Here is a 24,346-nt window from a genome sequence, read left to right on the forward strand (position 1 = left end):
CTCACTGCCTTGTGGGTGGGAGTGGGCTGTAGTTGGCACATGGCAGTTGACAATTGGCACTGTCTAAAGGACAGTCAAAATGAATAGAAGAAATGAAGGTGTGTAATGAATCCTCATAAGGATTCATTGAGTGAAAGTTATTATACACCAAAGAATCCGAACACTTAAAAAATAGTGACCACACATTTTGCTCCATAACTCCACTTCTATAAGGGCTAGAGCTTAGCTTTTTTTTTTTTAATGAAAGCTGGGAATCTGGGGAAATTAATAGGACAGCTCCAAAACCTGATTCGATTCGGATCAGCCGCGATTCGGATCCGAATTGAATTTGGGGTGTTTCTGATGGGTCAGATTCGGATCCAAATCGAATCAGGGCTGTTTCAATTCGGTTACAAATCGAAACACAGAAAATCTGAATTGCACACCCCTAGTATTTTGTTTACAGAAAGCTTTTTACAATTTCTCAGATACAGAGTATCTATGCTTGCTCACCTCCTGTGCCAATCATTTCTTCTGGTGAGTGAAATTTCTTTTCAGCAGAGCCATCGGATTCCAAAACACAAGTCTGGGGTGTCTGCAAAGACATTTATCTTTCATTTCTCTAACTGCATATATAGAAACTAAGATATATGTTGCTAGTGAACTAAAACACATTTTAAGGATAATGAAGATTAAAAATGAGTTGTGGTCAAGAACAATATATAAACAAGTATAAATTAGTAAATTCAAATGACTAACATTTGTTACCGTATATATTGTAGCCACCTAATGGCGCAACTTGATTATCAAGCCAGAGGTTGCCGGTTTGAATCTCCGCCAGTATGTATGGGAAACACTTATATATCGGGCAGCAGTGATAGAGGAAGATGCTGAAAGGCATCATCTCATACTGTGCAGGAGGAGGCAATGGTAAACCCCTCGTGTATTCTACCAAAGACAACCACAGGGCTCTGTGGTTGCTAGGAGTTGAAACCAACCCGGTCGCACACTTTATCTTTACTGTATATATTGCTAAAGAAATTAAGCTTACTGAGGCCCTGCTCTTACAATGAAATACAGATTTGCATGTCTGGACCTGATAGATCCTTTTATCTTGTTAACTTCAATAAGAAACACAATTTAAAACAAAAGCTGCTCATAGCAATGTAATGTAACATGCTACACCATCAATCAAGGAGGTATTCAAGGGTACGAGCAGAAAGACCATGAGTGACCTTTCACATGCACACTGGAGTTTTTCTGCCCCTCCCTCCTAACCCTAACCCTTGAGCTCCCCTGAAAAGGTGTTCATGAAAGTTAGGGGAGTATCTGGAGTGGGATTTGATGTGGCATGAGGGAAAGCAGTTGAATACTGTATTGGAGATTGTCCATCTGCCCAGCTATGCATAAGGCTCTTTCGGTCATGACTAAGGCCAAATGATTTTATTACAGATTAATAAATTAATCTGTAATAAATATAATTTCCTGGCCCTAATACAACAATAACTAAATCACATGAAGCTAGTGCATCTTCACACTTATTGAAGGGCACATCCAGAAAGCAGTTACAGCATACCATTGCTCGCAGTATGGGAGGGAAGGAGCAGAGTGGGGCTGGATTCCTTTCCTGCCTTTTGTGATGGCTCCCTTAGCTGCTTATATTTGGAAGAGAGGGAATAATTTATCTAAAATTGGGGGAAATCGGGATGGGATTTTCTCTCACAATTTCTGTACTGCATAGAACTCGCTGCACAGGAAATATTGCAGGGAAAGGAAAATGCACTCCAATTTACCTGAGAAACTAACCATGTTAGATGCAAACCTGTCACTGGTTCTGTGATTATCCCTATTAGTCATGCAGGCCAGTACAGAATCAGACTGCATGTTGCTTACCCTAATCATCTATAATTTTTTTTGGTTAAATTGTGATTGCTCTTGAGATGTAGCAGAATGGGGGGGGGGTTCAGTTCTTATATTCCATACCTTTGCACCAAGTTATACTGTTGGCCTGAAATTTAGGGATATTCCCCTTCTATCTTCAAAAAAACGGACCAATGTGTTTTATTTTTAATGTGAAAAATGATTACCTTCTTGGGCATGATACAGCGCATGGAGGAAGAGAATGTGTGGTAAAAGCTGCAACTAAAAGCTTGTGTACCTGGGGAGAGAAGTTGCTCAGTGGCAGACTGGTCCCATAAATGCCAGGTATAACATCTTTTTTCCCCATTACGATGGCAGACTTGTTGCTCTTGCTTCCACTGACAAGCCTGCATGAAGATGGGAATTAGTAGTGCTATAGACATACAAAATCAGAAATCACGATAGTCAAGACAGCAAAGAGAAAAATCGTAATGGCAACACATAGGAGGATAGTATAGTATCATAGGACTGGTAGGGTTAAGGAAGTCAAAGATCACATATAAATAAAAGGACACCATGGGATGTTATTGAAAGAAAGGCCATATAATCATCCCCACTGGTTGTCAACTGAAAAAAAAGACATGACACCATTCAGCAGGGTTGGCTCAGATATTTAAGGTTTTGGGTTTTTTTTACTCTGACAATGGCAGACAGATAAAGGACAGATTACACAGGAGTTGTTAGTAAACCTGGGTGGAAGATTGGGAATACAGAATTATAAGACATTCTAGATTTCTTCTTCCTAGCACAATACTTGTGCTAGCCCCAGACCACTTAACTGGAAGCAGCACAGTAACACATCACCATTTGGGTGGACAGGGAATGGAGAAAAGAGTAGCCTTGCTGTTGTTGACAATCATAATTGTGACTAGGGTTTTGTTTTTGTTTGTTTTTTAATGAGGATATATTACTCTTTCAGGACAAAAAGGAGGGAGTCTTCCAAAGATAAAATACAGTTTTCAAAAGTTTTTAAAAATACAGTTTTTAAAAATAGCTGGCCAGTACTGAGGAAAGAGAAGAAAGCCTTGCTTGTGCTGTTTGCCACTGTGAGCAATACTGCCCTTGAATGGTACAGTTGGGGAAAACTCAGCCACAAATGAATAAAAATCAGTAAGATAACAAAACAGTATCTTTAAGCAAGTTAAATATATATATATATATAACACAGGCCCTAAGGGAAGACTTGTGTTGATTGCCACTAATGATGTCACACATACAGTACTATCTAATCAGGGCAAGTATACAATGGCATGCCACACAATACATTTAAAATTAATGCTGGTATAAAAACACTACATATTCCTAGTAACACAATAATGAGATTTGAGTGACTGTAAAATGTAATACTAGGGATGAGCATGTACAGTTTGGAGTAGTTCAGTCTGAATTAAACCTGAACCATGGGTATGTAAACCGATTCAGTCAAAGTGATCAGCTGGGCTGGCTGGCTGGCTGGACAAACCAGCTTGAACTGGTTCACAATCAAACCGCTCAAACCAGCCTGGTTTGCAGCAGTCCAGTTCACAATCGAACTGGTTCTGCACATCCCTACGTAACACGATATCCCCACAACAGAGGTGCTTCCATGAAAAATGATGTTTTCATCTCCCACAATAAATAAACAACGTTGCAAATTTATTACAGAAAACACTTCTATTTTCTAGAAGGGCTTAGATGAGAGGTGAAAAACACAATTAGGTATGGGCATTGAGTAGTGACAGAAAAGAGACCTAAAGTGTGCAACAGAGGAAGAAAGGGACAGAGAATGTACTTGGCAAAGGATGAAGGACAGGGATAGCAAAGATGTGAAGTGGCGGGGCGGGGGGGGGGAGATGGGCTAAATCAGAGATGTGACAGGAAAAGTGTGAGCTGATAGAAAGTGACAGAAAGGCATATGGGGTTGAGGCAATTCACAACTGCAAAGATGGGAACAAAAGAAGGCTCAAACTCCAAAGAGCATTATTGCCCATGATGTTAAGACGATCTGTACACATAATGTAGGGTTGTCAACCTTCCAGGTTTGACCTGGACGCTCCAGGAATCGCCATCAGTCTTCAGAAGATTATTGAAAGCAATCCTGGAAATGCTGATGGCCTGATGTTGTGAAAAATATTGAGCAGGGGATATGTGTGTGGGGGTAGAATCTCCAAAAATGCTGAGCATTGTTAACTAAAAATAAAAACTGGAAGAGAGTTTTGTGTTAAGCAAAGTCCTTTTTATACAGTATTTCCATTCCTAGATCACTTTGAACGGATGTCTATGCATGTATGCAGCACATTTTACACATCTGTAACACATGCAAACTTAATGTGTGCATACAACCACTATGTTCACCATATGATGTATCATATATAAAAGTTCCAGAGAGCTGGCATTAGCCATAGCTAATGCACTTCCTATGCACTCACAAGTCAGTTAACTACGTATTTGCTGCTTACACATAATGTGCGAAGCAAAAGGTCCATAATCCCAGGAAATGTCAAAATTGGTTTTAAGTCTCCTGTGAGAAAATGCCCAAAGACAGACAGACCTGAAACCCATTCCTGGCTGGAGGAAAGAAGGGCCGAGAAGATGGTTTCCTGTTGACTCTGGCAACCCACAGCCAACGAGACAGACAGACGAGAGAGCGGGGAGGCAGGGGGTGAAGGAAGGTGGCGGGGAGCTCTTCTCGTCCATGAGGGGAGAATTGGGGAGAGGTTCCCCTTGCGCCGGGGACTCCCATCCCGCCCACCTTGGCCCCTGGCCCTGCTTCCTACCCTGGGAAGCTTCCGAAACTCCCTCGTGTTTCTCTCGCAGGAGGAGAAGCGGGAGCAGCCTCGCTTCCTGCTGGGTACATGATGGGCCGGGGACGGGGAGAGGTCGCGGGCTAGGCCTTCTGCACGTCCTCCTGCTGCCCTCGCCTCGGCCTGGCTTGCGCGTTACGGGGAGTCAGTCGCTATGGGAACGGCCCAGGCACCGCCACCGCCGCCCGCGAGCCCTAATGGGGCGCGGAGGTTGTCTCCTCTCTACTCCAGGTAGGGACTGACCCCTCCGCAGGAGGAGGAGGCGGCGGCGGCCTCGGCCTCTCTTCCCCAGTGTGGGTTACCCTCTCAGCCTTGCGCGCTCTCCTCGCCTCCCTTCTAGCGCCTGGGCTCTCTCCTCCGAACCCCTCTCGTCTCCCTCCGTCCACTTTGGACTCTTCGGAGTCCCGCTTTAATTCCTTTGGGTTGGAACTAGCTGTGGAAGGGAAAGACGGTATCCCCAGAACAAGGCAGAATGGCTGCCTGCTTGCTTGGCCCGGCAATCTCTGTTTGCGCGCAGCCTGTAACCTTCGCAAAAGAAAATAGTTGCTTCCTTAAGCGGTCACACGTGTCACACAAGAGGCACCTGAAAAAAAGAAAAAACTAAACTGGATAGTACTTCTATATCCGCTGATAACTGAGCAAAGAGGCACATTTTAAAAGTGGCGATTCTCCTTATTTAGCAGGGGGAGAGCAACTGGCCCTATCCATCCCCAGTGCAGCAGCCCTCCAGTGGCTATTTTTTTAGATTGTGAGGCCTTTGGGGACAGGGAGCCATTTTATTTGTTTCTATCTAAACCACTTTTGTTGAAAAGCAGTATATAAATATGTGCTGTATTGCCTATTCAATTTCAGCGGGGTGCAAACAGAAGAATGCTTGTGGAGCAACTCCCCACTTTTTTTTTTTTTTTTGGTGGGAGAAGGCACTTGGGGGGATATGAGTTGTAAGGTTTGGTGCAGGGAGTTCACTAAAATGGGGGGACTCCTCAAAGGCTTAGTGGGAGGATCTGCACCCTTGGATTTCAATATAGCTTTCCTCCTCTGTTCCACATTAACTATTTTAAAAACTGTTTTAATTGTGGGTTGTTGTTGTTTTTCCTGTATTTTAAACCATTGTACACCACCTCGAAACTTATATGTTAGGTGGTTTTTGAATATAAATAAATAAATATTAATAATAATATAGTAATAAATGAATAAAGTAATAACATTGAACCTCCCACAAATAGCACTTGCAAGAACAGTTCACCTGTGGCTTTAGAAATGTAAGAATGTTTCTCCAAAGTATATGCAGAAGCAGGCACCTGTATGTTTTATCTCATGGATCAAACAGCAGTTTGTGGAGAAGGCTTTTAGGGGAAATAGCCTGGGGGAAGGGGCCACTCCTCTACTGCCATGGACCCAGTTGGGTTTGGGGTCCTGCAGGTGCTGTTGATCTTTCAAAAAAACAGAAAGCAAAAGGAGAGCCAATCACAGATCATCTGCTGTTGTGTTTTCTTGTACTCATAAGGCCAAACTGCACATGACTGGGGTAGCCCCATTTGTTGCTCAGTATCTGCTCCATTTATGGGTGGGAGTAGGTGTTTGCCTGCTCTTGCATTACCTCCACACACTCCAGCACTAAAAACACACAACTCCTAATCAGCTCCAGTACTGGAAGCTAGCCAGACTGAGGAGAAAAGTGCTAACAGGGTGCAGACTGTACTTCTTCCTTTGCCCTTGGCTAATAGCAGCTTGTCAGGGAGCAATTAAAACCAAGAGAATTATACAGGAGAGCTGCTGCAACTGTTTTAACACTTCAAAAGTTTTTATGTATGTATGTATTTATTTATTTATTTATAACCATATTTATATATCGCTTTTCAACAAAAATAGTTCTCAAAGAAGTTAGCAAAAGAAATGAGCAAAAAGTTCCCAATGGGCTCACAACCTTCACACACACACAACCCCAGCAACAGGCACTGGAAGGGATGCCGTGCTGTGTTGAAGAGGAACAGTTGTTTCCCCCTTTGAGCCATTCCAGACTACCAGCTTTAGTGCGGGAGAAAGTGGTCTAACATCAGATGGCTTATTACAAGAGTAGTCAAAATGGAAATAAACATTTTCAGGCATAATTCAGAGTAAAGCTGGGGCCATTTATATACCTATATCTTATGTAGTTTGGCTACAGCTCCTTTAGGGTTTTTCCCCTCCTTTTTTCAAGCAGGGATTGTTCATACTCTATGTTTTCCCTGCCATCCTTTTGTTCCTTTTTGGCCAGTGGGGTTGCAGAGGAGGAAGGTGCCCGCCTCCTCCTTCTGATTCAGATGTGCAGGTAGAGAAGGAGCAATGTGCACGTGTGGTGGAGACCCTGCATGCTTTTAAACCTTTGCTATTTAAAAAAAATTTTTAAATTTGACTCATTAAAAAAAATGTCATGGGTCTTGCACAAGGCTGCCATGTGGCTCTATAGCCAGCTACAAGCTTTTTTAAAATAGAGATCAATTGATTTTTATTTTTTTTAATGTAAGTTGGGAAGGGCTGGCCATGGAGCTTTGAAACCAGGCAGAATTGTAGCACAGGATAACGGGCCTCTGTGTATTAAATTTGAAACTGATGGATCAATTGCTTGATATTAAATAAATTTTTTAGACTAGGAAGGTGCTTCAGCTTTTTAATTTTATTTCCCAAGTTTTATTTCTCCTTGCCACCTGGTGGCCAACTGCAGTCTTGCACAGGATCACCTCCATCTTGCGCAAAATACTCTCTGTCTAAAAAAATTATTAAAAAACTACCAATTGACAGATCAGCTTCAAATTTAGTACATAGAGTCCCGCTATCCTGTGCTAGAACTGAGCCTGGTTTCAGAGTTCCATGGTTAACCCTTCCCAACTTACATTTCCCCCTAATTTTCCATTGACCTCTATGTTTAAAAACAAAACAAAACTTCATAGCTGGCTATAGAGTCAAGTGGCAGCCTTGCGCAAGACCCATGGCAAATTATTTTTTCTTTTTTAAAAATGAGGCATTTCAGGGAGGAAGAATTTTTAAAATTAAAGAGTGGGGGGAGAAATTGAAATGAATAAACGGAAGTTGACTTCAGGGCACAGGAAACAAGTCTTCCCAGAGCGCGGTCATGTCAGCAGACAGACATTCAGCAAAGCCACACTTCCATCTCATCTTGATCTGTTTTATCCATGGGGTCTCTTCTCACATCAGAATCATATTCTGCAGAATGATGGTATATCCCAGAAATTTTTTTTAGAAAGTGCAACTATTTTTGGACACACATACTCTGAGTTAAGCGCCATTCATTCATAAAGATAAAACCTGAATAATTCTGCTTGCTATATGAACAGTACCTTACTGCCTCACTACTGAATTTGGTTTAAATCCTCCTCTCATATGAATGCACCCAAAGCCTCAGTGTGCCAAACCACTGTAAAAGCCCTGTGCGGAAAAGCTCCTGCTGAACATGAGAGCCACCTCTTTAAAATATGCCCCTTTGCTCAGTTAGCAGGGAATCCCTCCCTGACTCTCTTACATCATGTGTGGTCTGGCCCTGAAATAGTGACCAAACCAACTGTTTGTCCATTAAACAATACCATAACATTACCCTATTTAGTTTTAAAGTATCACACGTTAAAGCCTTATTTTTCAACTCGTTGGAAACTTACATGATACTGTTTCTAGAACGTGGTTTATCGTCTTCTTGATTATGAAATTTGCTCAGTAGTTTTCTCCTGGAAAAAAAGTTTGGACTAAAAGTACTCTGAGTGAGTAGTCCAAATTCTGTGTTCCTTCCTTCCACCTGGGTGAACACCTTTTCATCTGGGGAGATCCAGTTAATATTTTTACAAGCGGGGTTGCCACTTTGTGAAGAGAATACAACAGTTGCTTTTGGCAGATAAAGTGGTTGTTGTTTTAATGTCATGATTAGAATAGGCTTGACTAGAAAACAGAATGTGACAGAAATTATCTTTTGAAGTCTGTTTAGCTAATCAGTTTTACATTTAACTATGTGGAATAGTGTCATCAAAACAATGTAAACCATACACACTGTATTTCCATTTCATAATATATAATGGCTTTTGTTTGTAGTAAATTGCAAATGTTCAGTTGAAAGCAATGCTTTGTCATAGTAGCCTAGAAATTATAAGAAAGCGCAACACTGAAAATTGTAAAACTAGAAATATAACTTCATAGTCTCAGTTCAATCAACTCACAGTGTTTCTGTAGATACTGTACTTTAATAAGGATACTTTTCCAGAACTCAGCTTTTCGGAATTGTAATGTGTCATCAATCACCAAGACATTATGACTCAGGCTCAAAGTACATATTACGTGGAGTTCCATGATTCTTTTCTCTGCTTCCCTCTCCTCCACCCACCCAAACCAACCTGGGCCATCTGAGAGTTTGGAGTGAACATATGCTGAAAGAGACTGCTAAGCTCTATCCCTTCTAACCGGGCGAAGAGGCAACCTTTTAGGGGTAGCTCCTTTATATTTATAGCAGGGGAGTAGCAATTGTCCTTGTGCATAGCATCTCTTTTTGGGCTGTTTGCTGGTGTTGCTCTTCTGCCTTTTCTCTTGTTTATTTAACATTGTGGGCTCCTTTGGGACAGGTAACCATCTTTCCATTCCTTGCAGTAAACTGCTTTGAGAATGTTGTTGTTGTTGAAAAGTGGTATATAAATATTCTCTCTCTAGTCCTTTTCTAACTCAAAATCATTTCCTTCAAGCCGCTTTTCTACCAACAGGAATAAAGATATAGGGTAGGCATGTGCCCGAAACGTTTTGGCGGCCATTATGAAGGCCTCCGAAACGTTTCGGTGCTGGGGGCAGTTTCGGCACCAGCGGGGGTAGCACTTTAAGGGCGGGGGAGGGTGAACTCACCCCTCCCACGGCATTTCCCCCGCCGGCGCGTTGTTTTTTTTAAACCCCTCGGGGCGGCAGCATTCCTCCCTGCCGCCGTTTTCCCCGTCGGCTGGAAGTAGCCGGAAGTCGCGAGTGCACGTGCGCCTGTTGCGTGCATGCACACCCTTCTGCCATGTGTGCGCACACCGGGCGCACGCGCACTCACGACTTCTGGCCACTTCCGGCCGATGGGGAAAATGGGGCGGCAGGGAGGAACGCTGCCGCCCCGAGGGGCCTAAAAAAAGCAACGCGCCAGCAGGGAAAATGCGGCGGGAGGGGTGAGTACACCCTCCCCCACCCTTAAAGCGCTACCCTCGCCGGCGCCGAAGATTTCCGTGCATATCCCTAATATAGGGCCCCCACTCCACTATCTTCCCTGAATCTTTCCCTTGTGGACAAAAAGGCAGTTTGAGAGGGGTGATTCTGAATTGAAAAATAACCTGAGAGGATTACATAGCCAGCATAATAATGGAATGATGACGCAATGTTGTCACATAACCAATCAGATAGATTGCCTTATGTGATTATATCACAAAGCCAATTCAAAGTGATGACAATTCTTCTACTGTCAGCATCAATGGATACATTTTTGCACTGTTCTCATATGCTTCCCAAAAACATCACTGAAGGGAGTCACTTTTTGCAGCTGATGAAAGCTATGGTAGAAAGTCCCCATCCCCACCCACTTTGGCTGAATACTGCCTGTAGATAAAATTTACATACAGCGATGCAAACCACAATGCTTTTCAACTGAGCCAGCTCACATGTTCCATTAGTTATCAAGTATTCAGTAATCAAGTGATGTACATGAATTTGTAAACTGGCCCCAACTAACTGTACATCTGAATAATTCTGCATCTAATTGTGTTCCGTTTATCTGCATGGGTGAAACATGATCAGGTCTACATGAACTAACTGAAGTTTCTGAACTATGTACAAAGGCAGCTGCACGTAGAGCACATTTCAATAGTTGAGCCTGGAGGTTACCAGCTGATGTACCACTGTTTTGAGATCATTCTCTTCAAGGAATGGACACAGCTGTCAAATCAGCCAAAGCTGATAGAAAGCGCTACTGGCCATAGTCTCCACCTGAGATACCAGGGTGATGCCTGGATCCAAGAGCACTCCCAAGCTGCAATCTGGTTTGGATTCAGCTTCAATTTGTTATCCCTCATCCAGCCCATTACTGCCTGTAGGCAGGCATTAAGGGAGTGAATGCAATTTCATGATGATGGTGGATGATGATCATGATAAGAAATAGATTTTGGTGTCAACAGCATACTTATAACACCCTGCACCAAATCTCCTGATGACCTCACCCAGCGCTTTTATGTAAATGTTAAAAAGTATTGGTGACAGAACGGAGCCTTGAGGGACTCCATATAATAGCTCCCATTTTGAAGAGGAACTGTCGCCAAGCTCCACCATCTGGAATCTGCCTAAGAGATAGGAGCGAAAGCACTGCAAAGCAGTGCCTCCTATCCCCAATTCCCTCAGGCGATCCAGAAGGATACCGTGTTTGATGGTATCGAATGCCAAAGATCCAAAAGAAGTGGGAGATCCAAAAGAAGCAACAGAGTCACACTCCCTCTGTCAATTCCCTGGTAAAGGTCATCCATCAGGCCAAGGCAGACTCAACCCCATAGCCAGTTCTAAAGCCAGTTTGAAATGGATCTAGATAATTAGTTTCCTCCCAAACTGCTTGGAGCTGGTTAGTCACTACTCTCTCAATCACCTTGCCCAACCATGGGAGATTGGAGACCAGCCTGTAACTACACATCACTGAGGGATCTAGGGAAAGTTTCTTAAGAAGTGGTCTAATCATTGCCTCCTTCAAACAAGGAGGCAATCCTACCCTCCCTCAGTGATGAGTTAATTGTATTAACTAGGCCACCTCTTACAATTTCCCTGCTAGATAGAAGCAGCCAAGTCGGGAAAGGATCCAGAGAACAAGTGGTAGGCTGCCCCGCCCCTAGCAGCTTGTCCACGTCATTGGGCATCACCGATTGAAACTGATCCAATTTAATACTGCAAGAGGGATTGCTGGACACCACCTTAATAGACTCTGCAGAAATAGTGGAATCCAAGTCGGCCCGAATACAGGAGATTTTGTCCACAAAGAACCCATTAAAAGCATCACAGCAGAACAAAGTTTCCGGAGACTGATTTAAAATGGATGGAGCCTGAATTAAACTCCTCAGCTCTGCTGAACATGAACCTGCAGAAACAATGCATGCAGACCAGAATTGGTTTTTTGCTGTTTGTATAGCAATTTGATATACAAAAATCAAACAGATAAAGCTCTTCCATCACTTTTGATATTTCCCATCATTTCTCAAGAAGCTTTGCTTACCAAATTTGTGTGTGCCAATGCAGAGGCAACGTTTATTTCATACGATTAGGGGGCGGGGGCAAAGATTTATCCAGGAGCCTTGGAGGCCTTATAGTCAAACCCCTTTTATGATCCAGCAATTCCTCTGTTCCCTTCAAGTCACCAATTTTATATTTATTTATATAAATATATATATTTCATGTGTAATAAAAGGCAAAACAACTGATAAAAGAATAAGCAATAGATAATATTGATTTGCATCCCCATGCACAAAAGACCTGTTGCTTTCAGTTTGACCATCTTCTCATTCATTGTTTGCAAGATTGGGCATAAGTATTTATTTGCTTTATGTAAATACTCGTGTAGTTCTAAATACAGTGGGACTTATTTCCAAGTAAGTGTGCTGTGATTGCAACCTTTAATCTATAACAGCATTCATGAATGCCTCAAAAATCCAACCTCTAAAATACAACACCTACTCTGCACTTGTTTTTTTTTCTTTTATTTCAAATAAGGCATTGCAATATAAAATAATATATTCAAAAATAACAGAATAAGAAAATAAAAAGCCTTAATGTAAAACATTTCTTCTAAATGTAAAACATTTCTTCTTTATAATACAAACAGTTCTTTAAAGTTGGGCCAGATTGCAGAAAATTTATCATCTTTATCATTTCATGGGGAGCGGGTCAGGATTTTGACAAGGAATACTTAGTTATCCACTGTTGCCAATCAGGGGTTTACACATCCTTCCAATGCTGTATAAACTCTGCACTTGAATTTTGAGCAACCGATGCAAAAGCTGATTGGAGAGCCTGGTATTCATCCAAGCAATTGTGATGATTTAATATGTTACAGCCTTTTATGAACTGTTAATGGACTTGACCTGAGACATTATGCCTCCTGCTATTATTGAAATAATCAGTCCTAATATTACCTGTGTAAGAAAGGTTACATATGAATTTCCTTTATAGATCTGTTTTCACATAATTAAAACTGCTTTACTTTCTCTCTTTCTCTCTTGGGGTATTGCCCTTTAGAATTGAGAAACCAATCTGGATTATAACTTTCCCCTTGAATAAATTTACTGTCAGATACAAAATTATCAATTCTAGTGCTTTCCTGTCTTAGATACCAGCTATTCTTTGATATGTTTTCTATTTGAAGTATGTTGTAATAGTGTTTTCCCTCAACTAAAAACTAGGAATTTATCTTGGTGATATTTATAGTGTTCAAAATTTCAAAAGCAATTTCCATCTTTACCTGTTCAAACTGAAATTCCAGGAAGAGAAAGGGTGTATGAATGAGAAATAGATGACGACAAGCATTGGACAGCAAAGGATAAAAGTGAGGTTAAGTGAAATGTGGCAGGAGCTTTCAGTTGCATACAGCCTGACAATGTCAGGCAATAAGAAGACATGTTCAGAAGAAACAGCCCGTGAATTCATATTTTTCTGTGATTAGAAAAACATTTCTGTATGTGAGACTGAATTCCATTTAAAAAAACACACACACAACATAAACCCAACAACAACAACATCAACCCAACCCATATATGTTAAGTCAAGTGTATCACCCAAGGCTGCTCGATTTTATTTCTTTTTCTATGCAAAATGCTTTGAGAATGTTTTTTGTTGAAAAGTAGTATATACATATACATAGTAATAACCACAACTAGAACAGGAGCAGGGCGAGCTGATGCAGTGTTGCCAGCAGTGCCTTGGCTAGCAACATTTGTATTTTTCTGCAATGCAGTTTCTTCCTTCCACATCTCTGCTTATAATGTCACATTGCTTTCTTGTGTGCCTAGATTCCATCGTAGCAGTGATAGGATAGATGAATGCCCACTATCAAGGCAAACAGTCCTGCCTGGGAGAGAAAGACAAGATGGAAACGTTTGGTGTTCTCCACATGGAGAGTTAGCTAAATTCCTAACAAACTTCTGTGAAGAAAAGCTGTAACTTCCAGGATGATGTCCCTGAAAAGAACTTGTCTGAACGCTTGTATGAACTTGCCACCAGTGGTCAGGTATCAACAGATGAGAAAGAAGAGAAGCTTCCGTTCAAGGAAGGCTGTCATGACGAGATCTAATCTGAATTTGCCATCACTCACATATCAGAAAATAGACAGTTGTGATACAGAGAATGACATAAACCAGATGTTCACAAAGCTCTCTGCGCTTCACTGCCATTTGTATGATCCCCTGAAGGAGGTGCTGCTTTGGTGTGCGTGTGAAGATAATGAAAAAGGTATATGCAGGTGTTTGACATACTGTACATAGATGGTACATAGTTGCCAACATTTTTGTAGACTCTGCTCCTGTGCCTTTAACTGTAGTAAGACATGCAGCAATTTAAGAAATGAAACTTTTCCTGGAACCTGTTTAGCTGCATGTATCCTGCTGTTAAGGCAAAAGAGCAGGAACAGGTTTAAAAAAAAACAAAAAAAAAAAGCTGGCAACGCTAGAGGGGACTGTAATAATATTTACTCAAAAGGATGAGAGAGATCTCTAGGTACAGTTTCTGACCGCCAGTAATTCTAAAATGGAACAAAGATTAGCAATGTTTCAGTAGCTTTGGGTGAAAACACTTATAAAATGCTTATATCTAGTTTTAAGACTAACATTTATAAGAACTTCTTGAAATCTCTCATACTTAAGAGTTGATGCCATATAGAAAGGGATGATCACTATAGGTGGCATTATTATAACATATAGCCCCATACTAATTAAGTTTTTACATGACTGTTTCAGGATCTGAGACGAGGAATGTTATGATCACAATTTCTAGTGTCTGCTTTTTAATATAGATAATAATAGACCAGAAACTACTTTACTGCTACTTTGCAGAAGATTAAAGGAATGTCTGAAGTGGATAAAGGGAGGATTATATTTCAATAAAATTAATCCTCCCTAGATAAAGGAAAGCTTTGACACTGCCCAGCTGGAAAAATCCAATTCAGCTTTTGGTGAGAAAAGAGCATTTAATTTGCTCAAGGCTTTTTTTGAAGAAGCATAATAGTAAAACAAGTGAAAACCTGTTGAAAAGAGATTGAAAAATAAATTCCACATTTGGCTGAATGGAACACAGATAGCAAAAGACACTCAAGAAGTCCATTTGTGATTTAATATATCCTGATGGGTGGCCATGGTAACTTCCCTCCCATTATATGATACATGTGAAGTTAAAGGTTGTGTTCCCTTCCCATTCCTCCCCCGCTATGTATTCTGCCATCTACTCCTCACAGAGCTCCACAGCACCAGTACACCATTAGTCTGGATGTCAGCCAGTTAAAACAGTGCAAGCACTGTACAATTTAATTTGCAATGTAAATACATTTAATATACAGTTGCATGCACATCCATATCAAAGCAATGAGCTTCAAACACTAAAGGACTGTTTAGTGCTATCATACAATGAACTAGCAAAGAAATCCATGCATCAGGTAGAAAATAGGTTAACTCGATTTCACAATGCCTGTGTGGGCCAGGAGGATCAGTTCTGTGCAGCAGTGCAAGGGAGGGCATGGGGACACACCGCTCTGATCCAAGTGGTCTAGCTCAGCTCCATCAGGAGACATACATGCTTACACTGTGTTGCTTCACAGGGAGGAAATCTGCCTGTCCTCACATTGGCACATTTTGGACTGTGTGTCAAGACAACTGTCAATAATGCTTACATTTGTTCCCTGATGTTTTCGGCATAGATGCTGCAAGGCAGTTGTGGGTTAAATATATTTCAGCTCAGCATTATCACCACTAGGACTGCCGCTTTTAAAAATAAACTGGCCCCGCTGCTGCACGTTTAACAAGAGTCTGTTAAATATAAATTTGGCAGGTGAAGTTTTTCCTGGCACAAAGTGGTTGGGAAATTGTGACTTCTCCACTTTCTATGTGCCAGGCCAACCAAGGAACAGAGGAGAGTCAGTGAAATAAGCGGCAAACCCTTGCCCTCAGTTGCTTAAACAGTTACTAATAAAATTTTAGACAATTCCTGTTTTCCCTCTACCTCTTCAGATTATAAATTCTCCTGCTTTGACCCATTTACAACGAAGAAGCAGCTACCCAGGGAGGTTTGTTGCTCGCCACAGCCAGACCATGTACCCCTAACGAAAAGAATTTTGTCCAACAAGTTTGCCAATGAACAGAAAAGCTTTGATGTATACAGACAGGATGCTCCATTGGCAACTATAATTGCAAGGTAGGATATTGTACAATGAAAGTTACTTTTTTACAAAATGTGGCTGTATATGACGGCTTTTTTGGGCAGCATTTTCACAGCCATATTAATCCTGCTTAAATGGGATTAACTGATATCAGTATGATCATGAGAACCCACATGCTGCAAGAATCCTGGCTAAATTCTGTGGCAACCAGGATATTTCATCCAGAATCAGATCTGAGCTAGTAGTTTGGCCGGACGCCTTGACCAAGACCCCTTGCTCATGAGAACCAGGGATATACTAGTGTTTGAGGCTGTCCCTTGAACATGTGTCCTTTTGCCCCCAGGACAGAAGCACACACTGTCTGGCTGCTTGCACGTTGGCCATAGATGCCTGTGTCCAGAGCAGACCATGACCATTGACACTCTAGCCACCCCCCTGCAGCCACACAACCAGAATGCCTTCAGATGTACTCTGCCTGGCAACAAACTGTGTCATCCATACCTGCCACACCCACTTACACTTGCCCCACCATCCACACTCCCACCCCTTCAAGCTACAGCAAAGCATGCCGTGGCTAGCTGTCCCACACTCTGCTGGCAGATGCCAGCAGGGAGACCTGGCTGCTCATGCCACAGTGACCAGGTCCATGGCCTGGAGGACCAGTGCCACAGAATGCTGATTGCCCACTTTGGGGGATGGGGTGGTGGGTGAGGAGATGTGTATGTGTGATTGTACAAGATGTGGACAGGGAGATGAAGAGATGGGGAGGGTTGCACAGTTGGCTTCTGAATGCCCCTTCACCAAGGGTGCCCTTGGTAGGAATGGGCTTCTCTGTTGTGTTTCTGTTTTTCACCAGTAGAAGTCAGGGGCCAAAGCCCCTTCCAAAAATTATCCTCCCCATTTCAGTGCTGGGATTGGAAGCAAACAGGTGGAGGATAATTAATTTTGCTGGAGCAGTGAGGAGATGTCAAATTGATGGGAGGGGGAAAACTGATGAGTGGGCATACTCTTCCTTGCTAACCCAGCCGGAGAGCAATGGATCCCTGAGGGGGATGCCACCCCCCTCGTCTCCTGCCAACTGTCTCACTCATTGTGGCTGGCTGCAGCAAAGTCTCTCCTTGCCCTCCCCTCCTGGAAGGTACACTGCCCACCATGGGTAGACAGTGCCCCTGGTAAGGTGGCAGGCACCATAGATGGTGCTGTCCTGGCTGTCCTGGGGTCCTTGGATCTGCCTAATTCAACCCCAGGGTTCAAGCAGGGCTGCCTGATTACATAGGCCTGCCTGTCCATTCAGTCCTGGACAGCTCCTTTCAATGTGCCTGCTTCCTGCTGCCCCCCACCCTGCCACTGCTGGGATGATCCAGGGGTCAACCAGGTTACACAGGTGACTGCCCTGTGGCCACTCACTTTGGCAGCTCCCCCGCCACCCTGGGCAGACTGAGCAGCTCCAAAGCACTCCGTGGGTTGTGGGTCACGGCTGAGTGTGCTAGGAGCTGCCGTGGTCGCCCACTCTGGCATCCGGGCCATTGGAAGTGTGGCTGGTGGTGTGACAAAGGCATTCCAGAGTGAGGGCAGTACAAGGGCTGCTGGGATTCAATTCCGATCCCTGGAGGCTACTGGATCCTGCAATCAGCTACCCTGGAGCCGCTAACTGGGACCATGTGGGCGCTGCACTGCAGCAGCCCAGCTGCAATAGTGATCATGTGGCGGGATCATCCAGATTCTGGCTAGCTTCTGGGGGCAGGAAAACAATCATGTGGGCACAGCCATTTAGTCATATGTGTATTTTGTGCTTCCTTCCTTTTCTTGAGTCATCTGTAATACATTCCAAAGGGAAGAAACCTCCCTTAATAATATTACCAGTAGGTAGGTAGGCTCAGTTGTCAGATGGCAACTCAACACAACCTTACATGAGAAGAACCATATTGGGAAGGAAGGACACCCCTTCCCCCAGATTAGCTGAAATATTCTTAGGCCTTGCCTCTGACTACAAGGGGAAAGCAGTCAGGTCCAGACTGCCATCCTTCCAAAATGTTTGCCAGTGAACATAAAACTAGAGCCTACTTCTAAGGTCTTAAAACTAAGACTCTTAGTTTTAACTTCTGTTACTGATCCTATTCTGTTTTTAACAGCTGCTTGACTCACATAAATTTAACCAATGAAGCTTTTTCTGACATAGAGATGGAAAAAACTTCACTTAATCTCTATGCCAAGACTCCTGCTAGATTTCTACATGTCAGGGCAGGCTGCTGTTGACATGCTGCACAGTAGCAGCAGTTTTAACAACAAAAAACCTTGGCAATCCTGAACAGAAGTGTCACCATCATTCTTCCTTGAAGAAACATTCTCTGTGATTTCCCCTGTCTTTGTACCATCTTTCAAAGAATCAGATGTGGATTTTATTAGACTATTTTCTACCCCTTGATAATGAACCCAAGAAGTCTTACTGACATCTTGAGAAACAAGGAGCTCCAGATATTCTGGCTTTCCTCTAATTCTTGTTATTTCTTTAGTCCGTGCTCCTGTTTCTTAAGAGAGCTCACTTCCTCATCTATTCACTTCTAATAAATATAGGATTTGGCCTAGTCATAGAGACTACTAAAAACATTTATATTCAACCTCAAAGCCATTCTCCTGGTAGCTAATTAAAAAGCCAATTGAAAACTCTGAAAAGTATCCACCAAAATATGAAAAACAAAATGAATGGTTAGGAAATAATCAGGTCACACTTTTTAATGCAATGTTCTCTCTGGTACAGAACATCTTGTGTGATTTATTTATCAAAAAAACTGGAAATAGTGGAGCAAAATAGAATCCCAGATACCATACTCCAGGGCATTATTTCTTTCTATACAAACAAGCTCTACAAGAGGTGAAAGACCTGCAAGAGAATGGAACTGGAAGCTGTTCCAAGCCCGTGGAATAAGAAGAGAGAATTGAAGTTTAATCCTGCTAAGGGAAAAGAGAAAAACAATGTAAATCCAAGACATTTCCATTTTCAAAAAGTAGGTTCCTTCCATTGTATGGCTTATGTATGTGGCCTCAATGATCATTCTCCATCACTCCTACTTTCTCAGGTATGTAATCCCCCCACCACCTGATTATGTAAACCTCCTGCTGTTGGTCAGCACATTAAACTAGAAATTCACCTCCTTGCCTCTAAAGATCTACAAATATTTATTTGACAGGAACATTTATATATGGGAAACTACAGTACATGTTCCAGCTCATCAGGCCACTAACAACATTCCTCATGTTTTAATCCATCCATCCTTCAACTTGTGTGCATGCAAGGAACTCCAATAGAACACAACATTGCAATTAGGTTTTCCTGTTTGAGTTTTCTCAGAATGTTTGCCTACAGCATTTGAGAACGGTGAGCATTAGCTAAATTAAATTCTCTGGAAAGGTTTCTTTGCTTTATAGCGTATGTAGAATTTATATTCCAAGGATCAAATTATATGTGACGCTCAGCTGTATGCATATTTTTGCTCAAGGTTTTTGTTTTGTTTTCACAACTGTGGGTTAAAGCGGCTGGTGGTGGGAAGCTCCACCTGGAGATGTTTGCGGGGGGAGAGAAAGTGCTCCTCTCTGACGATCCTGCAGGTCATTTTTCTTCTTAAAATTGGCCCCTCCAAGCTGGTTTTTTGCTCTATGAAGAAAAAAAGCAGGAGGAGTCTGAAGCAACCATTTGCCTATTTCTTCTGAATAGCTGCTCCTCCTAGTAATTAATTTATTTTAATTCTGATTATCTTAGGAAGGGATAGAACTGTATGAAGCACTGAAGCAAGTGCCATACAACATAAAATATGTGGAATTGTTAAAAACATCATAAAGTATTTGCCCTTACACCAGCATTTGTAAATAAATACTTTAATTCAAATTTTCTGCCAACATAGTGTCTTGTTTTTTCCTTTTCCACAATAGATGGACACCAAACAGCATGTCAACCCAGTATGACCAGCAATCAGTTATGCAACAGCTTGTAAAATTTGGTGACATTGAATCAGTGACCCCTTTTGGAAGACAAACAATCATTGTCGTATTCAAAGAGATCTGCTCTGCATGTAAAGCAGTGAGTGCTTTCCCACCTCATGGCCCAGAAAGAGGCATGCGATGTTACTGGCATCACAGATTCATGTCCACATTCAAAAAACCAAAATTGCCAAAGAGAAAATACACTTTAACACACAAACATTAATTTCTTCAACAACTATGTTATCAATAAATGGCTGACCCTTGTCAGTATTAAGGCACAATCTGGATACATACAGAAAGTATTACTTTAATGACATCTATTCATGTAAGGGAATGGAAACCAGTTTTACAGACATTTAATTTGCACATTTGGCTAGAGGTCAGAGTTTTGACTTCCTCTGAATAAAGCTTAGTACAGCATTCATGACTTCATCAGATTGCCATCTTTCTTTTAAACATTTGCATTCTTGAGAATTAACTTCATGTAGCTTCTCCTTTTCCATGTCTCGTATTAACTGCTTAGAGATTGCCAAGGACTAGGGAGAGAAATAAAAGACCACAGTTAGTGTAGAACATACAGTTCCAAGCTGTGTTTCTTTAAGGCTGGTGTTACATATTACCAAGGTAAACACACAAGGTTCCAAATCCGTGCTTGCTTGGTAATGCTAATGTGTTTGTGGGTGTCCGGGGGCGGGGGCGGGGGCTTTGCTGTAGAGAACTAGCAAGAGGGAAAGCCAGGTATCTTATCCTTCCGCTGCTTGTCTTTTCCCCTCACAGCCCTACCCCACCCCCAGCTATTCTCCCCTCATCTAGGCTTCAGGGCTGGAATTAAGCGAGGCAGAGGGGTGGTGGGGGTGGGTGGTGGGTGTTGGCATGGAAAGCAGTTGATGAGGAACAGTTAAATGTATCCCTCTTACTAATTCTTCTTTGCAGTTATGAACCCACATTCCTGAAAGAGCAAGCATTACCTGGCAAACAGGGGTTTGTAACATGTTGAGATTCTGCTGTGACCTTAAATCTGGGACCCCCTCCCCTGCCCAAATCAGGGGATAAGTCAGGCAGTTTAGGGGAAAGAAAAACTTTATGAACCAGAACTCAGGCAACCATACACCACTGAGACCTTCCACACTAGGGATGTGCACGGAACCGCAGCGGGGAGGCTCGAAGGCGGCGGGGGTGCTGCTTTAAGAGCAGGGGAGGGTGCACTTACCCCTCCTGCCACTCTCCCCCGGCCGGTGTCAGTTTTATTCCAAGCCCATCGGGGCGGCAGTGTACCTCCCTGCTGCCCCATTGTCCGGATATGACTGGTACGCTGCCGCCCCGATGGGCTTGGAATAAAACTGACTCCAGCAGGGGGAAAGTGGCGGGAGGGGTAAGTGCACCCTCCCCTGCTCTTAAAATTAGACACCCCCCACCACTGAACCAGTGGAACTGCTGGTTCCATGCACATCCCTATCCCACACCAGGAGAACTAGGGAGACTGAAGCCAGCATCTCCCCAGAACAGAGTCCTGCCTTCATGCACTGACTCAGAGGAGTCTCCTGAGGACTTGCCAGCCCTAGTGGAGGTTCCTCAATGCTGCCGGAGCCAGCATTTGGAAATTTGGGGAAGGCTCTTTTAAACAACAGTCTTCCCCAGGGAAAGGAAGGGTCAATTCACTCTGCCTGGACAGCAGCCATAAAAACGATCATTTTGCTCCAAACAGATCTCTGTTTTTGTGGAGGCAGGGGCTGCCCTAAGACTATATGCAAGTTGTAACAGAAACATGTGAAATCACTCTGTGCTGCTAATCCCTGCATAAACAAGCAGACTATACAGGGCCAGGGCAAGAATACTGCCATAAGCTCTTGTCCACATGTACAGAGGGAGCAGATGGGGAGTAGGTAGAGAAAACTGTTTTGGCTGCTCTGTGCGTTTCTACTTGTAATATGAATTCCACAGCACAGTGCAAAGCATTTTACAACGCGCGAAATGTTAACTAGCATTAAAATGCTGGCAGGCATTTCGTGTAAATAGTTGAAGTAGGAACACTGAGCCTTAATAAGAGACTGGTATCCTGATCCATAAACAGATTAAAGTAGTCGCATATAAACAGATTTAACTATCACTTGGATGCAAACAGATTTAATGTCTTAAGTGGTTTGTGCATTGACTATCCGTAGGAAGTATTAGAGAAAGGAATGCACAAGCCAGGACAATGTCCTTTTACAATATACCCATTTAAAGCTAACTCAGCTATAAATGGGATATTTCCAAGATGCTGCTAGAATTTATCTTCTAGAACTTCAAAGCCGACAGGAGATAGTAAGGGCTAAGAAAGAGGGTATTGTCCTTTGTCTCCTGGGCATTTTCTGGACTATGAGATTTGCAGTGGGTAAAGTATTGCAAAGTGTGACAAAATAGTGCAGTGGTTTAAAACCAAGAGTAAAGCGTTGTTCAAGGCTGGTGGCCATTCATATTTTCCGTCCATTGCAACATATTTTCAAGGCAGCACTGTCCATATTCTCCTTGAAACGTGTTTATCTGTTCCTCCTCCTGCTCCATTTGGGCCAATGGAGTTGCGGGTGGGGTGTGTGTGACATGAACATTTTTTTGGTAACTTCTCGGCTGCCTTGCGCAAATCCGCCAGCAGGGGGAAGCACTGTTCCGAAACAAAAATCTTAACTTTGTCTTGCATCATTCCAGTCTTGCACAAGCAACAACTGGGGGGGGGGCGATTTTTAAAAGAGGGAGAGTGGGGTGCATGAGGAGGTCTTTTGGAGTGACAAAACAAGGGAACTGCTTTTGGAGGGGTGGGGAGCGAAAGGGAATCCTGTGGTGAGCCAGGACACAGGAACTGGTCTGCCAAACAAACAAACAAACAAACAAAAAATAGGAGGGAGGGAGGAGGCGGAGGGGAGGGGAGGGGAGTGCTCCTCTCGTGAGGGTTGTGGGATTGCACAGAAGTAAATGAATAATGATTCAGTTCAATGGGTTTTCTTTTAGGTAAGTGACTGTTCTCTCTCCCTGCCCTTTGCCTTGCAGTAAGCAAGTGGGATTGCACAGAAGTAAGTGATTTAGTTCAATGGGCTTCCTCTTCAGTAAAAGTGCACAAAAAAGGGTTGGATTCAGAAATCTGCTCAGCTGCACTAGTATGAGTCCCTGGCCATAGTAGCAAATTAAAAGGGGAATCCTGGTGGGGGAAAAATAAAAATAAAACCCTGATCTCATCCCTCCTCCTCCGTGTTGACAAGCTCAAGTTATATTGGAAACAAGCTGAGGAGGAGTGAGGTGTGGGGTTAGGGATCTGTGGGGAGGAAAAGAGGAAAGCAGAGATTTCTCCCTGCCTGTTTCTCTCACGGGGAGGGGGCAGAGGAAGCAAGCACAGGTTGGGGAGGGGGACGAAGAATTGTCCAGACTGCAACATGTTGCAACGCATAAACTCCATTGCAATCCTCCCTACTATGGAAAAATACAGCTACTTACCACATTATAGGGCCATAATGTGGGATTGCACAGAATAACACATCATTAAAATTCAAGACAAGGCATCGGAAATATGGACGGCACCCTGCTGACAGCACAGCGAGCATGATGTCAAAACACTGGCAATTCAGAGGGACACTTATGGGACACGTGATAGCGTGTAATTTGGAAAACGCCCAGAAGCATATTCCAGAATCTTTAGGATGGCACCTTCCCTTGGATCAGTAGGCAGGTTCCACTTCAGTTTTACTTCACCATCTGGCCTGTCAGACCAGCCCTGCCTAGTGAGCAAGTACAGTTTTGTGGAGCTCCATAGTTTGTGCTTCTTTGTCCTTTGTTCCATCTATCCTGCTGTGCACATGAACTCCAGATGAACTAAGCACATGTGTTTCTAACTGAAGTCCAATACTGGGTGATTAACACTGCATATAGCAGAAATCCTAACAATATATGAATCAAAATATGAAACCAGTAAGGTTGTGAAAATAAGCATCCTCTACAAAGAGAAAGCTCGTAATGATTGATGAAGTTATCCTCAGTGATCAGGTCAATCAGTAGACAGAAGGTAGTAGGCTTGTTCACATGAATGCTGGCAGGTAGACGCACTCAGCCTCAGCAGGAGAGCCGGGTGTCCTGGTCTTCAGTCGTGTGCTTACAAATATTAAGATACGAGGTGGAGAGAATGATCGTAAGCGAAGTGGCAGCTGGGTAGAATGGCTTTCCCTTCTACCATGGTAAAACACGGGATGAAATCTGGGTAGGACACACTCATCCTACCCAGCTGCTGCCTTGCACACAATCATTTTCCCTGCCTCCTACCTTAATGTTTACA

At 42.9% G+C, this 24,346-nt stretch overlaps 3 protein-coding genes across 19 annotated transcripts in view; 1 reads left to right on the top strand and 2 right to left on the bottom strand.

The window, feature by feature from the left end:
• The window catches only part of FAM217A (family with sequence similarity 217 member A), a 22,098-nt gene extending 13,216 nt beyond the window's left edge, over positions 1-8,882 (bottom strand). The window contains exons 1-3 of one of the 4 annotated variants that reach the window (XM_053247118.1): positions 8,336-8,882; positions 2,138-2,246; positions 493-574 (exon numbers count right to left, since the gene is read on the bottom strand). In XM_053247118.1, coding sequence (XP_053103093.1) covers positions 493-574; positions 2,138-2,246; positions 8,336-8,592 — 448 coding nt within the window. In that variant the 5' untranslated portion in view covers positions 8,593-8,882. Of the gene's footprint in view, positions 1-492; positions 575-2,137; positions 2,247-4,429; positions 5,336-8,335 lie in introns of those variants that run through there. The other 3 variants (XM_053247120.1, XM_053247119.1, XM_053247121.1) reach the window with 3 other exon arrangements.
• On the top strand, positions 4,526-20,481 carry LOC128323643 (testis expressed protein 56-like). Of its 7 annotated transcripts, XR_008306403.1 has the most exons (6): positions 8,977-9,150; positions 13,718-14,156; positions 15,923-16,106; positions 18,933-19,148; positions 19,260-19,447; positions 19,999-20,481. XR_008306403.1 is itself a non-coding variant. In XM_053247133.1 (4 exons), exons 2-4 carry the CDS (start codon positions 13,877-13,879, stop codon positions 20,270-20,272), a joined length of 738 nt encoding a protein of 245 aa, XP_053103108.1. In that variant the 5' UTR covers positions 4,526-4,913; positions 13,718-13,876; the 3' UTR covers positions 20,273-20,481. The 7 variants fall into 7 exon arrangements, 5 of the variants coding, with proteins under 5 accessions (XP_053103108.1, XP_053103110.1, XP_053103111.1 ...); XR_008306402.1 differs by lacking the exon at positions 18,933-19,148 and having other exon boundaries at positions 8,982-9,150; XM_053247133.1 differs by lacking the exons at positions 8,977-9,150; positions 18,933-19,148; positions 19,260-19,447 and adding an exon at positions 4,526-4,913.
• Positions 19,929-24,346, bottom strand: part of ECI2 (enoyl-CoA delta isomerase 2) — a 78,761-nt gene continuing 74,343 nt past the window's right edge. For all 8 annotated transcript variants that reach the window (XM_053247123.1, XM_053247122.1, XM_053247128.1 and 5 more), the window contains exon 10: positions 19,929-20,585. In XM_053247123.1, the coding sequence (XP_053103098.1) occupies positions 20,430-20,585 (156 nt within the window). In that variant the 3' untranslated portion in view covers positions 19,929-20,429. The remainder of the gene's footprint in view (positions 20,586-24,346) is intronic.

Source organism: Hemicordylus capensis, chromosome 4, assembly GCF_027244095.1.
Source record: "Hemicordylus capensis ecotype Gifberg chromosome 4, rHemCap1.1.pri, whole genome shotgun sequence".
Taxonomy (NCBI): domain Eukaryota; kingdom Metazoa; phylum Chordata; class Lepidosauria; order Squamata; family Cordylidae; genus Hemicordylus; species Hemicordylus capensis.

Excerpts from the sequence above, each read along its gene's own strand:
- LOC128323643 (XM_053247133.1), top strand. The coding sequence starts at position 13,877 with ATGATGTCCCTGAAAAGAACTTGTCTGAACGCTTGTATGAACTTGCCA. Across the intron at positions 14,157-15,922 it reads GTGTGAAGATAATGAAAAAG|ATTATAAATTCTCCTGCTTT; the intron begins GTATATGCAGGT and ends CTACCTCTTCAG. Across the intron at positions 16,107-19,998 it reads TTGGCAACTATAATTGCAAG|ATGGACACCAAACAGCATGT; the intron begins GTAGGATATTGT and ends TTTCCACAATAG.